We start from the raw sequence: 17,842 nt of genomic DNA, 5'->3' as shown, positions 1-17,842 counted from the left end.
GAATCGTCGGATCAAAGGTTTTCGGACGGCCTTGGGTAAGAAAGTTGGAAACTGAAACATATGTACCAAGTAACCCTGACTCTTTAGCACATATTAACCCAATTTCAATCTCATACAATGACCATATTGTGCGGTCTAAAGGATCATTTCAACTTGTAACAACCTTTCTTAATCGTCTGCTGTATTCACGCACGTCACAACCCGGAAGTAAAAGACATCTGAGTAATCCTTGAAAGCAATGTTACCAAGAAACGCTTATACGAATGTAGACATACTTTAATGATATATTACAGCACAGATGAATTATATATATGACAATGCTATGTTAACTTAGACAATGATATCATTGTTTTGTTTCTTTGCAAAATGAAACAAAATTCTTTCTAGTCTATACAATTATTACTCCCTCATGTCCGGATTTTAATCTTACATTTCCGGTGCGTCACAAAGCACTGCGCAGTTACTCATGGCAACGGATGTCAACGATTGTTGATGCAGTTCTTCAACTGCAGTCGGTTGTTTTGGGATTTTAACAAGATAACCATAGCGGTAGGTGTTGGATTTAAGAAAATAACACACATAGAATAGAATTCTTCTCACAGTGAATGCTGTCATCATTGAAACAGTCTGTTGATGCAGTTATTCATTTTGATATGTGTTCGTTTCAATAAGGTATTCAGGTATTGTCAAAGGTTTTCTTCAGTTTGAGATGTCATATTTCCTTTTCATAATATACCAATATTTTTTATTGGACTTATATTTTCTGTTCAAATGTTTCCTTTTGTGTATCATTTGTTTGTAAGACGTGAAATACATTGTAATTAGTTTCCATAGCATGTAGTTGAACCTTGTCTAGACTTGAGACCCGAGACACTCACAAGAAACTGGTTTCTGAATTTACGGTTTACATGCTATAGTGGGTGTGCGTGTATAATTAATGATATCTATCGATCACTTATATTCCATTGCATATTTGGGATATTTTTGTAAAAGGCTAGATTGCAGTATAGGGAATACCTTCCACCATTTTGGTAAGGGGTGTGCACGAGCGCCTTCCTTTTGATGAATATTTAGATGTAATATTAATTTGCATGTAATTTGGTTGCCCTCCCAACCTACAATAAAAACAACCGTTTAAATATTCTTCCTGCTTTAGGGCAGAGATCAGGTCAACTTTACTTTCCGGGTACCCAACCCCCAATTACCCGAGCCTCCCCGTGTGGCCGCTGTAGATCTCAAGAGTGGATACAATATATCCGATTGGGAATTGTTTTTACTGGATCCTGGCATAAACTATTAGTGACTTGTACTGAAACCATGGAGTGTTATTGTTATTGTCATTGAGAATTATATCACATGACTAACCATGGGTACTGTGGGTACCCGGGTCCTACTCAGGTCACACCCAAGTTAGCAGAGTTACCTGTCCCAGCTCTAATAGGCTTCCATGGTCTTCATGAAACAGGCAAAACATACAAAATTCATTCATAATTTGTGGTTATTTTATACTTTGTCAACATATGTTCTCAATTACGAAATTTATATACAACTTGTGATACATACGATCTACATGTTCTTGTTGCAATTTTTTTCAATATATATAAATTATTCATGTGAGTACAGCATATGATGTTGTTTTGTTACAGCTTTGAAAAAAACAATAAACATCCAAAATGTCGATAGCCATCGCCCAGGCCAGGCACATCTTTGGCCTCAAGCCAGGAGTGACAGGAAACATTTGCTACCACGATGAACAGACTATTGTGTATCCCTCTGGAGCCAACTGCATCCTGTACAACACAGATCAGAAGGTACAGAAGTTTATCCCGGGAACAGACAAGTCTGAGGGAATGACAGCACTGGCTGTCAGCCCAAACAGAAGGTATGTCGCTATTGCGGAAAAGGGAGAGAAGCCGACCATCACAATATATGATCTCCATTCCTTGAGGAAGAAAAAGGTTCTGACATCACCAGATGTCCAGTCAGGGGAGTATGTCAGTTTGGCATTCTCCCCTGATTCCAAGTACCTGGTGGCTCAAGGTGGCAAGCCCGACTGGACTCTGTTGTACTGGACATGGGAGAAATCTAAAGTGATGGCCACAGCTAAAACATCCAATCCACAAAATACAGCGGATGTTTACCAGGTGAGAGTAGACCATTTACTTTTTTCATCTAAGAGAGTGTTTTCTTCCATCATATCTATATACATGTCACAGGTAACTTGGTATCTAAAATTATTTGTGCATAAGTTATCATAAAATATTATTATCAGTCTCATGGTATGCTTCTTATTTTATAGTAATTTTGAATATAATATATGACATGATATTAATGAAACAAACAATTTTGTTGTTGATAAAACATGAATTCTGGTATGGGTATAATGGATGTTCTTAATAAGTAATCTTCTTAATGTTCTACCGTTCAAGAAATATATACTGTGTCGTGCCTATTTTACTTGATAAGGCTAGGCTGTAGTATGTACTTCTTTAAGCTGGATCTACCACAAGAACTATTGAAAGCATGAGCTAGTAGGGCTGGGACGATACACCAACTGGGCGATCCGACACGTATCACGATCCTATACGCATCATGATACTTTCATAGACATGATGGCCAAATATCTGGGACACTAATGATTAAGTATGGCGCAATGGATGAAAATATTTACGTTTTCACTACTCATTTTCAATAGTAATTAGTGTTTGGTGTAGCATTTATTAAAATATACATTTAAGGTAAGAATCAAATTGTTACTTAGTGTGCATTTGTGATCGATACTTGTTTCGAGAATTAAAAAATTGCGATGCATTGGTCTATCGTCCCACTACTACAGGTTTGGGTAAAATTTTGTGTGATTTGTGTTGTTAAAGAATTGGATATGCATAACTAAATGCAGGGTTTATTTGTAAACATACCGAACATACACAATGTAAAGAAAGAATCAATGTATGCAAACATGTTAAAGTATGGTATAACCAAAACAATTTCATCCTTGATCAGGTGAGTTTCAACCCTCAAGACAACACGCAGCTCTGTGTCATTGGCAATGGAATCTTCCGTCACTTCCGCTACAGCGAGGGCAACCTCAAGCCATTCCCCTTCCAGAAGATGGAGCCACAGAACTTCCTGTGTCATGCCTGGGTGTCAGAGGAGAGGGTGGTGGTCGGCACCGACACCGGCAGACTGCTGCTGTTTGAGGCAGGAGAGCTGAAGAATGAGTTCAACGCTGGAGCTCTCAAGGAGGAAAAGTAAGGAGTTCAAATCCACATCATTCTGCATGTTTCAGTGTCAGGGGCGGTGGAGTAGCCTAGTGGTTAAAGCGTTCACTCATCACGCAGAAGGCCCAGGTTCGATTCCCCAAATGGGTACAATGTGTGAAGCCCATTTCTGGTGTCCCCTGCTGTGATATTGCTAAAAGTGGCGTCAAACCATACTCACTCACTCAATGGTTTTTATCATGCTAATCAAGAATTATCACCAGCTATTTGTACCAAATTAATTCACCCTCGACAGATAATCATTATTTTTACAAGGAAGTGGGTTATTCTATGTATTACACATATTTTAGTCAGACATCATCATATTGTCAACACACTGTTCTGACAACTTGATATGTGACGTAACTAGCGTAATGTAATTGCATTTGATATTACATTTGTACCATGCGTTGAAATTCAAAATAAAACGTAAACTAAATCTACTTCAAATCTGACATTTAGTAGTTAAATGCATGTGTTCTTTGTTGTGACCAATCACATCATTCGCTAATTACAGGAAAGATAGTCTAGATGATGGCAGCCAGCCAAGTGGTCCTCCTCAGATCTCGGCTATCGTAGCCTACTCCAAGGGCTACGCGTGTGCTTGTGGACCGGGCATGGTTCATCTTTTCGAGAAAACCGACGACAAAGATTTCTTCAAGAAGGCTAGGGACATCAAGGTATCAATGTTTTTTTCATCTATAATCCCTTCCTCTCTATTTTCTGAGTGTTGTTGTAGAGTGAGTTTTCTTACAATCATTTCAAACCGTTATTTATCCAAACGCACGACAGTAATGGCTGCTCGGTAAACAGACGTATTGTCAATATCTTTTATTGCTGTCACTGTTATTGTGGTAATTTTTCAGATCCCAGCTGACCCTAACAGCTCTGACCCCACAAAGTCCCAGCAACAGGTCATCAAATGTCTGACCGTCAGTCCGTCCGAGGAGACACTTGTGGCCAGCACAGATCTCAGCCAGTTGTATTACCTCACCCTGTCCAGTGCTGATCTTGGCAAGGTAGCTCACTTTTCTCACAAACCTTTTTGTTTACCTTTACTCAAGTACTGTGTACATTTACTTTACATTAAAATGAAGTACCATATAATAAGCGCCCAGGGCGCTCTCAAAATTAGAATTAGGGGGCTCTTATTAGACTTTTTTTTTGGTGAAAAACAACGAGTTCAAAGAGCGTAAATTTCTTGGTTTTTGCTGAAATGTTTATAAACGACAGATATATTTTTCCAGAATTTAATTGCCCATAATTAAGGGTGCATATAACAAACGTTTTATGCACGAATAAATAGCCCTGTGTACTTTTATCAATCAGAAGGGGTGCTAATTGGGATTGTTCACTACCCAGTATATTAGCAAATATCGCTGTGGGCGCTAATTAGAGCGGGGCGCTTATTACGTCGAATACGGTATGTGAAATTGTGATGCCCAGTAATCCACATTGACACCATTTTGCATTATCTACTTTATCAGACTAAATATCAGTAGTACTTACATGAATTGTAAACCAAGTCTAATACACTAATACTGATTTCAATATTTACAAGACTAATTACTATGAAGTATAGTAATCATTCTTAACTCAAACTTCATTAGGTTGATACAGTCAAGTCCTGTTAATCCAGCGGGGTCTTTGCATATGATTATGTCAGATAAACATAAAAAATAGTATCAACGTTTGTGATTGAAATTTGGACAACTACACAACTAATGATAACTGATCGTTGTAATAAAATAATTGAAAAGGAAATATAGATATTTTTATATTATATTGTTAGCGGAATATGTTCTCTAATCATGCAAACGCTAAAAGCTTAACACAGGGTATTCCGAACTAGTTACAGGCTGATCCAAAATACTTTTGAAAGCTTAGTCTGGAATAGAAGTCGCCTGTTTGAAATTAGTGCTCAAAGCGCAAGAAAGCTGCTTTCTTATTGGCTAATATTGACTTCCTGTTAGTTATTTCATTACTCGGTCAAAGTTTGCGAAAGGTAATTATGACATGACCTATAATGGGATTAATTGTTTATTAGTAAGTAAGTTTATCTCTGCAGCCATTGTATATGCAGCTGCTAGCCAACTCGTCTCACATCAAAACATGGGGCTGTGTACACTCGAGCACATGACCTAAAGTATGCTGATCATCATGTCGGATTAACAAGACTGGTTGAGTGATTTCTGCAAATTAGATATGTCAGAGTCAGAGTGCGAGATTGTCAGATGAGCGGGTCTAAATAGCACCGATTTAATTAGTTCCCATCATTAGTGTCAGATAATGCAAATTGTCGGATTAATGCGTGTTGGGTTAAGGAGACTTGACTGTATTTCGTTCTAGATGGCATATGATTTCAACAAAATCCTTAGCAACACTATAGTTAATAGTCATACAATGGGACTCACTTGTTTCCTATTACGTGGAACTCGGAGGGTGTTATATGATCCCCATGACTCTGAGACAACAAAATTTTACTGAGTAATCAAAAATTCATGTGTGCAATTTAATGACATGAAATACACACTCCTTCTGTTTTGCGCAAACATATTTTGATGAAACTTGGTTGACACACTGGTTTTGTATCCAGGGAGACCAGGCAACATTTGAGGTGTTGGCCCAGAGCTTCCACAACAGCCAAATCATGGGCCTGGACGTCTGTATCAGGAAACCCCTCATCGCCACCTCCTCCCTCGACAGATCCGTCCGTATCTGGAACTACGAGACATGGTCAGTGGTAACTGATTGTTTTATGAACCTGCTTCATCTATGCCATAGCTGTTTTTACATTTTATGAGAGAAAGATATTTGATTCAATAGATTTGTATTGTTTTTACAAAGGAAACGTACCAGGTACTATCAGGACCATTTAAGCAGTTTAAAATGGACAGGTTTTGATACTTCATCATCAAAAAATGAAAAATGTAAAGATGTTGAAAACTTCTTCATATTTTGTACTTTTCAAGAATGCTTCAGGTAGATGATAATCTGGGAAGATGAAGATTTGTGTTTCACCGATTTTTGAATCATCATTCTTGCCCACTTGTTTGTAGTAACCTGGAGCTGTACAAGGAGTTTGCGGAGGAGGCGTACAGCATCGCGCTGCACCCGTCTGGTCTGTACATCCTGGTTGGCTTCAGTGACAAGCTGCGGCTGATGAATCTTCTCATCGATGACATCAGGACGTTCAAGGAGTTCACTGTTAGAGGATGCAGAGAGGTGGGTCTCAAAAGATGCTAGATTAAATTTGGGTGTGGTGGATGGAAGTTCTCGGATATTTTTCAATATGATGTAACCACAATTGATGCACTTAATGAACCTGAAATTGTACAAACTCGGATGAGTTAATAGGGTTTAGTCAGCATCTTGTTAGCCTGGGCCTAGTTTGTCTGGATCTTCGTAAACTGGTGTTCTCATACTCGAAACTTTACATTCTGAATAAATGCAATAAAGAATATCCTTCGTCATTTCATGTTTAACACATCCAGGGCCCACTTGAACAAAGCGATCTTAGGCTAAGATAATCACAATTCCCATACATATGCTTACAATAGTCGTAGACCTAAGATCGCTTTGTGCAAGTGGGCCCAGGACTCAGCATCCCTCAGGATAATAAAGGCTTCATATAACCTCATCATGCTGATATTGTCTGTTGACAAAAACACCTGTCTCTAAACTGGATTTGTTTAGTATCTCCTGTCTATTTGAATATAACTGTGTTTTTATGTCTGTGTCATTTATCATGCCTATGGAACTACTTTTTCTTCAGTGTGCATTCAGCAATGGTGGCCACTTGTTTGCTGCTGTCCATGGCAACGTCATTCAGATTTACTCCACCACGACGTTCGAGAACGTCTCCAACCTGAAGGGTCACAACGGCAAAGTGCGGTCCGTCGTGTGGAGTTTTGATGATGCCAAGATCGTCTCGTGTGGCATGGATGGCGCTGTGTACGAGTGGGATCCTTATACCGGAAAGCGTCTGGCAGAAAGTGTTCTCAAGTCGTGCAGTTACACAGGCGTAGCTGTCAACAATGATGGCAAGACCACATTCGCTGTAGGATCGGACAAAAGCCTCAAAGAGATAGCTGATTCTTCTGTGAGTATATTTTGCGAAGAGATGTTCTGACATTTGACATGTTAAATCAGTGTTTGTTTGTTGTTTTGAGTAGTATATATAAAACATTGCATCTTGTTGTTCAGACAAATGTCCCCATAACTACAAAATACATACTGCAATAACTGCTTTTCTATTTGATGTTTGTTTGTTTGTTGTTTAACGCCACACTCAGCAATATTCCATCTATTTGACGTCGGTCTGTAAATAATCGAGTTGGACTAGACAATCAAGTGATTGACATCATGAACATCAATCTATACAAATGGGATATGATGACATGCATCAACCAGGTCAGCGAACCTGACCTCCCGATCCCGTTAGTCGCCTCTTATGCCAAGCATAGTCCTTTTACAGCAAGTATAGGTTGCTGAAGACCTATTCTAACCTGAATCTTCACAGGTAGTTCAATCAGTCTATGTAATTACTCAGACATGTATGTAACTGTCCCAGTGGATGATTGCACTGTCCCCCAGGAAAGTTTAGTATCCAAGAAACATACATGTGGTATTTGTGATATCGAGGGTAGCAGTTGAGGGGGACAAGCTACACCATCTGGACTATACCACAAAGCAATTTTAGCGCTACAACTGTCATATGTCATAGTTAAAGTATTGGAGATACAGTCATCTAAGCATTCAGTGGCTTTGAGGAAAGAGACCCAGGGCCCACTTGCACAAAACGATCTTAGCGCTAAGACTATCGTAAGCCTATGTTAAAGTATGGGCATTACGATCATCTTAGCGCTAAGATCGCTTTGTACAAGAGGGCCCAGGTCCAGTTTGTGTTTACCTGTTGTAATCAGTGCCCTGTGTGAAACCAAGACATTGTCGCGGTGTTATAGGGGAATCATTAACTGGTAGAGTGATACGCTTCGTAAAAGTTGAGTTTACATACAAATAACAGGTTTTGAATTATTTAAAATCAAATTTGCTAAGACTACAAATGACATGAGCCGAGTCATGATCGTCATTGATCACTCATTTCAACTCTGTTTCATCCCCCAGACAAGGTTCATTATCATGTTTATTCAATGTCACAAGGTTTCTACCAGAGGAGTTTGTTTCTTGGTTTTGATTTTGTATGTTGCATACAGTTTTTGTTATGTTTAATCAATGTAAGTTATTTCTGATCAGATTCTGCGTGAAGTCCCATCTGGTGAAATGACCATGACGAATGTCGCCCTGTCTCACTCCGGGCGGATGCTGTTCACCGGCACCCAGCGGGGGACGTTGTGGTCGATGAAGTTCCCCCTCACCATCCCAGGGGAGTGGCAGGAGCACCAGGGTCATAGCGCTTCCATCACGAAGGTAGGCACACCTGAGTTTGACAGCAGAATCCAACTAGAGTTTATTATTAAATATTGCAAAACTCAGATCTCAAAGGGTAAAATTTCTGAAGCCGATCTCAGAAACCACAGAATTTTGCGCTAACTTCGATCATTCATCTTTGATGTCTGTTCCCACTACTAGACTGTGACAAAACATTTAAAGTCTTGCTATCCCAGATGACCTGTTTTTTGTATCATTTCAGTACATTTTGGTGTTAATATATGGCCTATTGTCAAGTGTGCTTACTTCACAGAAGGAATGTTTAATAGATTCAGGCTACAGACAGTGGTTAAAGTTGTAGAGTACACTTGTGGTTTTGCAAGTCTTTCATACTTTGTATTCTTCACACAGTGGACAGAGTATTCTGGGATATTATTGACATCGTAATTAAATATAGTCAAAGAGTTCATATTATAAGTTGTAGCAGTATCACTCTGGGTACATGGGTTTTATTTGTCCCGCGTTAGGATTTTTACCATGAACTGCAATTGTTAAAGAGTTAAAACAAATTAAAAACTGATAGAAAACAGCTGTTGCATTGAGCTGACGTTAACTTGTGCCGTGTCACATGAATTTTATTGACTCAGAAAAAGCGTGCAGACTTTTACTTAGAAGCAGGTATAAGGGATTTACTCTCCCTCTCAGAAATGCATGTGCAGCCTGTTTTCTTCATGGCGGGGTATAAGGGATTTATTCTCCTGCTCAGAAATTTATTTCCCACCCAGGCCGGATTCATAGTATTTTATCAAGATCATGTGATCAATCAGATCTCAACATTCTGACATGGAGATATGATAATGACATGTATGTTTCACCTATTGTTCCGAGATCCTAGAGTGCAAGCTTGGCTGTAGTTGTTCACAATTTTTAATGTTTTTTCAGATGAAGATCACATTTGATGACCAGTTCCTGATCACAGTATCAGAGGATGCCACCATCATACTGTGGAAAATCCAGGACAAAGAAGGGCGTGGCCTCAAGAGGGACAAAGAAGTGGGCTGGGCCGAGGAGATTCTCATCACCAAGAGTGACCTTGAAGAGAAGGTGAAGCTTTTATGTCAAAATCATTGTTGTTATGTTTATCCCAAGTGTCAAACTATCATCAGAGGCGTGGCTTGGGGTTAATCATGAAATTAGAAAGAAGAAACAGTTCCTTTAAAATGCAACAATATGGTATCAATAAGTATGATACATTCGTTTAGCCAAAATAATGATACAGATCTTACCAACAAGAGTGTTTGGCTCATTAAACAAAATGAGTCATATAATATTCGTATCACACTTGCGACTGCCTATTTACTGTGGAAGTTTCCGCTAGTCCATGTTGTAGAGCATTGGTTTTGTTTCCAGAACTCCAACATGAGTGAGCTGAAGACACGTGTGGAGGAGCTGAAGATGGAGAATGAGTATCAGCTCCGCCTGAAGGACATGAACTACAACGAGAAGATGAAAGAGCTGACAGAGAAGTTCATCCAGGAGATGGAGTCGCTCAAGACCAAGAACCAGGTCAGTGAGTCAGAGCCAGCTCATCCAGCACTGCCATACAGCTGATAAAAGAATCTACTTTTCAGATTTCTTGCTGTTATACTCCAGCAACTCATTCCTGCCAATGCTTCAATTATGCAACCTGGAACACTCAGAGCAAGAGAAACAGTACAACTAAAATTAACCTTGAATTTTTTTGTCTAGGGGTACCAATGACTTTCATTTCCGAACTCAATAATTTTTTATTAATAATTTAAAAAAATAAAGTTAATATACAGTTAAACCCAACCTTCACGACAATTTCTTTTTTGGAATATGGGACTTTACTAAGCAATATCATCAGAGGCTGTTGTTAAAAATGACATTTTGCCCTGCAGGTTTTGAAAACGGACAAGGATAAGGAGGAGGCTAAACACGAGGAGGAGATGTCGGAGCTGATGGAGAAACATGCCAAGGAGTTGCAGGATCTCGGTTAGTGCAGGACTTCATCAGTTTCAAATCACTGGCCAAACGGTTTCATAGTTGTTTCCTGAGTTAGTTAAGTCTGTTAAATTGCATCAAACTCGTTCAGTTGCTTCCTTCTCACTCTGACACTCTCTGTTGCCACAGAGTCTGCCAACAACCAGAAGCTGATGCTAGAGTATGAGAAGTTCCAGGAGCAGCAGGCCAAGATGATGAAGATGCAGGAGGACTACGAGCGGCAGCTGCAGGAGATGGAGGAGAGCAAGGAGCATGCTCTGGAGGAACTCACCGAGTACTACGAGACCAAGCTGCAGGAGGCCACCAACAAGTTGGAGCAGGTCAGTCACCGAGCAGACAGTGCACTCTGTTTGGGGATAAGAGGCACTGTTGCACCTGTTGTCATTAATGTGCTGATCTTCAGATGCTGGTCATGATTGCAAATTTTTCAATACAATTTTCATGGTTATTTTCAGAAATAAATCAACAATACATGAAAGCTTGATTTCAAATTATTATCCTTCTTTGATTACATAGGCCAATGATGAGTCTCGCCAGCTAAGTCGTGAGTACGAGGAGACCAAACGGCAGATTGAGGAGGATGCTGACAGAGAGATCCTGGACATGAAGAACAAATATGAGAGGAAGCTCCGAGATGAGAAGGAGGCTAACATGAAGCTCAAGGGCGAGTCAGGCATCATGAAGAAGAAGGTAAAGAAACATCTCCTGGATTTGATTTTGTATGAATGCACATTATTGAGTTGAGGGACATCATCGAAATTTCAAATCACAGTTTGTATCTACATGGGTCATTTCACCATTTCTTCCCCGTGACCTGAACCTGTGAATACAGGGTTTCTGGTTCTCATTTTCATCTGTAAGCAAAACGTTTCCATTGAATAATTGTTTGTTGTGATCTGTTTAGTTCACAAGTCTGCAGAAGGAGATCGACGACCACAAGGAGGAGATCAAGAAGTTCCAGGCAGAGACCAACAAGCTCAACAACATCATCCGCAACCTGGAGAAGGACATCCAAGGCCTGAAGAAGGAGATCCAGGAGAGAGACGACACCATCCAGGATAAGGTCAGTCTCACGGTCTTACGTGCCCATCTCTCTTCTTGTTATGTAAAACTGTGGTCATGGATGGGTCTGCGGGGACAAATTTGAAAGATTTACCCACAAAAACTAATGTAAGCAGAGACTACATAGGAGCATTTGGAGAAATTGAACCTCGGACATGAGTTGAATCTGTTCTGTGTGTTATAGGAGAAGCGTATTTATGACCTGAAGAAGAAGAACCAAGAGTTGGAGAAGTTCAAGTTTGTTCTGGATTACAAGATCAAGGAGCTGAAGAAGCAGATCGAGCCCCGAGAGAATGACATCAAGAACATGAAGGAACAGATCCAGGAGGTGGGTAGTGAGGAAAATGTCATCGGAGTGATTCCTGACCTTAACTTGATAGAGCGATCATACTCATGGATGACTATTTTTATTATTGGGATAACATGTTCAATATGTCTTCTCCCAGATGGAGAGTGAGCTGGAGAGGTTCCACAAGCAGAACACTCAACTGGAGCTGAACATCACCGAGCTGAGACAGAAGCTGAAGGCCACAGACAAAGAGATGCACCAGGAGAGACAGAAGGTAGGAAGGATTTGTGGTGCCTTGAGGGTGAGGGTTGAAAGGATGTGTGGTGCCTTGGGGGTGAGCGTAGGAAGGATGTGTGGTGCCTTGGGGGTGAGCGTAGGATGGATGTGTGGTGCCTTGGGGGTTAGCATAGGAAGGTGTGTGGTGCCTTGGGGGTGAGCATAGGAAGGATGTGTGGTGCCTTGGGGGTGAGCATAAGAAGGGTGTGTGGTGCCTTGGGGGTGAGCATAGGAAGGATGTGTGGTGCCTTGGGGTAGAGGGTAGGAAGGGTGTGTGGTGCCTTGGGGGTGAGCATAGGAAGGGTGTGTGGTGCCTTGGGGGTGAGCATAGGAAGGATGTGTGGTGCCTTGGGGTAGAGGGTAGGAAGGGTGTGTGGTGCCTTGGGGGTGAGTGTAGGAAGGATGTGTGATGCCTTGGGGGTGAGGGCAGGCAGGATGTGTTGTGCCTTACAGTGTATGAGTAGGGAGGACATGCTGAGCCTTAAGGGTGGGGGAAGGGAATAATTGTGTAGTGCCTTGTGTCCTGAGGGGAAAATGGGGGTGTAGTGCCTTGGGTGTTGTGGAGTGGTCGAGGTGACGAGCTGGGGGGCAAGACTTTGGTTTTGGGAAAACTAAACACAAACTACAACTATCAAAAAGCTGTCAAGGCTAAAATTGACATATTTCAGTGGATACTTTCCTCTTTTCTCATATAAAAATTGTAAATAGCATGTTGTGGTTCTGGTACAAATCTGTGCAGTCCTGTCCTTAGCGGAGATGTATTAATGCTGCGGTTGTCCTCCTAGGTGCGTGATGTTGAGGCCATTGTCCGCCGCTTCAAGACTGACCTCCACAACTGTGTGGGCTACATCCAGGACCCCAAGATGCTGAAGGAGAGCATCAAGGCCCTGTACCAGAAACACGTCCAGGAGGACATCGTAAGTACTTGTACGCCATACCACCTGACATAGAGGTTAGGGCTGGGACGGCTCCAAATTTACTACCTGAGTAACTGCTACCAAGAGTTGCATACAAAATGTCCAAATGGGAATTGTTTTATTATAGCCCTGGCAAAAAGTATTTAGACACTCGTATAACACTAGACATTTGCATGCATACACTGAAGTTGACTTAAGCTTTATCAGAAGAAATGCATGTGTATTCAGAAATGCGAACATTAGTGACATGAAGTGTAACCTTGGAGTTATAGTGAATTTTTGTCTTTAAACAATATCTCTCATGACTAACCATGATTCCTTATAATTTGGGGGGTACCTTGGTACTACTCAATACCCACCCGACACGAGTACCTGAGTTACACATCCCAGCCCTAATAGAGATGGAGTTATATGGAAACTAAGCACTCTGGTAGACATTGAGGAAAAGCTTCTGGGTGCATATACTTGAAGTATACTTCATGTCAGGGTCTTTTCACAGATACAGGCAGTGCATATTTTTCTGGTTGATTATGATTAGTGATGTTTATCATAATTATGCATGTTATCACCAAGCATTCTCAGCCCATGAAGATCCGGGGTAGAAAAGGTCTTCAGCAATCCATGCTTGCCGCAAAAGGCGACTATGCTTGTCGTAAGAGGTGACTAACGGGATCGGGTGGTCAGACTCACTGACTTGGTTCATGCATGTCATCGATCCCAATTGCGTGGATCGATGCTCATGATATTAATCACTGGATTGTCTGGTCCAGACTCGATTACTTACAGACCGCCGTCATATAGCTGGAATATTGCTGAGTGCGGCGTTAAACAACAAACAAACCCAGCATTCTCAGCTTGCATCATCTGTTGAGTTCAGGAACAATTGTATGAAGCTGGTGGTCAGAATAAAGTTAGTCTGTCTCCCAGACACAAGAGATTGAATTATACAAGGAGTCCCAAGTCCAGAATGATTTAGCAAGTCTAGATTGCCTCAGCTCTAGGATTGTTCTGTGCTCCATTCGGATTTTTTAATTCTTTTTATTTCGTAGATTATATTTATTTTTAAATAAAATTATTTTATGTCAGTCTAGTATAAAGTCTCCATATGTTGCTTGTCCTCTTGTGCAGACGGAGTCAGCAAGTGTGGATGCAGATATTCAGAAAGAGTACAGCAGACAGCGGGAGCACCTGGAGAGATCCGTTGCCTCGCTCCGGAAGAAGCTGGAGAAGGATTCCGAGATCCACAAGGCTGATAATGTCCGGATCATGCAGGTACGTACAAACACACATAAATGGACGGACGCTTTTTTGCATCAATATACACCATGTTGTATTTCCTCTTGGGGGCACTGTTCACCCTGTCAACTAAGCACCACACTAGTGTTTTTCATCTATTTTACACTGTTTCCCTCTTTCAAATTTCAAATCACATTGTGATATAAGTGAATAACTGTTCAAAGCTGTGTAAATTCACTCACTTACTTTAACAGACCCGTGAAGATCCAGGGTAGTATGCTTGTCGTAAGAGGCGACTAACGGGATCAGGTGGTCAGGCTCGCTGACTTGGTTGACACATGTCACTGTATCCCAACTGCGTAGATTGATGCTCATGATGTCAATCACTGGATTGTCTGGTTCAACTCGATTATTTACAGACCACTTTCATATAGCTGGAATATTGCTGAGTGCGGCGTTAAACAACAAACCAAAACCAAAACCAAAACCAAAAACTTGCTTTAACAAGGGTAGAGCACCACTACCTAAGTGTAATTAAAGAAATTGCAATCCAGACGATTGCTTGCCAGTACACATAAGAAGTTTTCTAATAGGTCCCCATGTTGTAAACCATGATTGTAACAAGAACTGACTAAATAAAAGATTGGATTGGGTGTCATGTACGTGTGTGACCTGTCTGATTTTGTGTTGTCCTACACCATGACATCGGTTGTTGCTCATGGTATCCATCAACTAATATCAGGGCATCTTCCCGAGGCAAGAGAGTTAACTGACTTTAAAAGTCCAATGGACTTTTATAGTCAGTTAACTCCCTAGCTTTAGGAAGATATCAGGGGTGATTGGGTAGCATTGTGGTTAAAGCCTTCGCTCATCACACCAAAGGCCTGGGTTCGATTCCCCACATGAGTACAATGTGTGAAACCCATTTCTGGGCCCAGGACCTGACAGAGCAGGAATATTGCTAAAAGCAGTATAAAACCATTATCACTCACACAACTAACATCTGGAGTTGTGAAATATTGTAGTTTATCACCAGCGATTCACATACCACTATGATGTTGACAAAATATTACACCGTAATACAACATTCAATCCGTACTAAAATGATCTCTCTTTTTAGGAAAACGTGTCCCTCATCAAGGAAATAAACGACTTGAGGCGAGAGCTGAAGATAGCCCGCACAAGCATCCATGACCTTGAGGCAGTTCTTGGCCTTCACAGCAAAAACAACAAGAAGGCCGACACAGCTACCCTTGCCCAGATCACTGCCAAAAACCCCAGCGCCCTCATGGTGAGAGATCTGGAAGAAAAGCTGAAGATTATTGAAATGCAGAGATTTGAGATCAGGCGATTAAGAAACGAAATGAGTGACATTGAGATGGGATCACGGCCCCCGTCAGGCACCAAATTACAACCGATAACAGGGGCAGTGTGATATTGATTGACCCGTCTGTGATATTGTAAATTTAACATTTCCTAGCAGTTGTAAATATATAGCAACCAAAGTATCTTTGTTAAAATATCATATTTTTCAAATGAAAGTAATTATTGTGTGGTGACAAATAAAATGTAAATTTCATAGCTTAACAGAAACGGATATATATATATATATATAATTTGAAGTCAGTTAAAATAAATATTTTGGACAGGTTTTAATTATTTTTAATTCTGTTTTGTTCTTATTTTTTATTTATTACGTAAATTGAAGACGCCGTTTGTGTTGATAAATTGATACAAATTGCACATCTGTCAGTCTAATATTGAAAAAATATGTTGCCTGCAATTTTAATGGAGTCCGTCTGTATTTGTATATGAAGTTACAAACAATAGCTGTGATATAGTATTCATATTTGTGCTTCTATGGTGTCATATTATCTGGTTCCGTCCCATGAAATGTATTAAACACATTGAAGTATTTATTTTTGGTCACAAGCTGGCATTTTTACATAAGCGTTTTTGTCCAAACACTTTTAAACTTTTCTTTTATGAAATTGAATTGAAATAGGAATTTACTCTACACATATGAATTTTTCCATCCATGTACATTCACTTTGAATGAAGTATTATCGAGGAATTATACACATTTTATTCTACACATCAGCATTGTGAAATAAAGCATTGAATAGTAATGTAGTCGTTTTATCTTTGTAAAAAAGATACAAAATCCGTTTATGCAAACATTGTTGTTCATTTTCAACTGGGATCCTGAATGGCCCTGTCGTCTAAGGCGCTGTGATTCGCTGTGAAGAGTTGTGTCCCTTTGGCATGCCAGAAACCTAAGATTATGGGTTCGAAACATTTAGCTGACACGCCGTGATATAACTGGAATAATGTTAAAAGCGGTGTTAAACCCAACTCACTTTCAACTCAAGGGCCATGAATTGCAGCTGTGTAAATCTGGAGGTATCTACGTGTGTGTTTGTTTTCTCACACTGCACTTGATAATATTCCAGCTATATGACAGCTGCCTGTAAATAATCAAGACTTGACAAGACAATCCAGTGATTGAATTGTGAGCAGCAATCCACGCAATCAGGGTACAATGACGCTCCATCAACCAAGTCACCGAGCCTGAACTTACGATCCATTTAGTCACCTGTTACGACCAGCATAGGTTGTGAGGATCAATTGTAACTGGGAATCCCCATGGGGAAAAGGTACTTGCAGCTCTAGCAACACTGTTGTATTGTATAGTTGTAGTACAGTTATAATGTACTCCATGTGACCCTAAAGAACACCCACTGGACCAGAGTCTTTCATTTTTTTCTAGCTATGCTGCAAAATCAGTATTGAATCCTATGTAAGAAAAGACAGTTATTTTACGACAGTGCTCTGCCCTGGCTTTCTTGCCTAGTTAAAGATATATGACTTGTCTACAGAGTATAGAAACAGCTATAGTAATACATCTATGGGTCAAACAGTATGCAGTGTAATATAACACACATAATACAACAAATCCATGTTGCCAGACAGCGGTCGACAAGCACCAAACATTTGTTGACATTTGTTTATGTCAAAACTGCAATAAATGTAACTCAGTGATGGACTCCTCCTTGTGTCCAGGATAGTAATTATTAAAACTTTCCAAATAAACAGTTGTGTACATCAACCTGGGAAAGGGCCTCCCTACATAAAGAAGCATAAAAAACTCCCATTGCCGCCATGACCATAACACGGGATGCACAGTAAAGCAGTGCGCATTAAAGGGAAGTAACTGCATGCTTTATTGGATCGCAAAAAAAATAGAAATAAAAACAGCAGCAGATTTCATGATGATGCGGGCAGTTCCCGAGAACCTTATTGTGATATCCGGTAATCCTTCAACTTCCATACATCTAGCATCTTCCCGAGGCAAGTGAGTTAACTGACTATAAAAGTCCAGTTTC

The 17,842-nt window shown here is 40.4% G+C and overlaps 1 protein-coding gene across 1 annotated transcript; it reads left to right on the top strand.

Moving 5' to 3' along the window:
- Positions 1–467: 467 nt before the first annotated feature.
- Positions 468–16,567, top strand: LOC139479873 (cilia- and flagella-associated protein 57-like). The gene is made up of 20 exons (XM_071262775.1): positions 468–549; positions 1,647–2,144; positions 3,004–3,251; positions 3,778–3,940; positions 4,127–4,279; positions 5,857–5,996; positions 6,320–6,485; positions 7,036–7,362; positions 8,517–8,690; positions 9,594–9,755; positions 10,062–10,217; positions 10,574–10,667; positions 10,806–10,996; positions 11,193–11,366; positions 11,581–11,739; positions 11,923–12,066; positions 12,185–12,301; positions 13,089–13,220; positions 14,349–14,492; positions 15,577–16,567. Exons 2-20 carry the CDS (start codon positions 1,674–1,676, stop codon positions 15,889–15,891), a joined length of 3,630 nt encoding a protein of 1,209 aa, XP_071118876.1. The 5' UTR covers positions 468–549; positions 1,647–1,673; the 3' UTR covers positions 15,892–16,567.
- Positions 16,568–17,842: the final 1,275 nt, after the last annotated feature.

The sequence above is a fragment of the Haliotis cracherodii genome, unplaced genomic scaffold, assembly GCF_022045235.1.
Source record: "Haliotis cracherodii isolate W230 unplaced genomic scaffold, xgHalCrac1.p SCAF_4, whole genome shotgun sequence".
NCBI classification, from domain to species: Eukaryota; Metazoa; Mollusca; class Gastropoda; order Lepetellida; family Haliotidae; genus Haliotis; species Haliotis cracherodii.
This window is presented reverse-complemented; position numbering and strand designations above follow the sequence as displayed.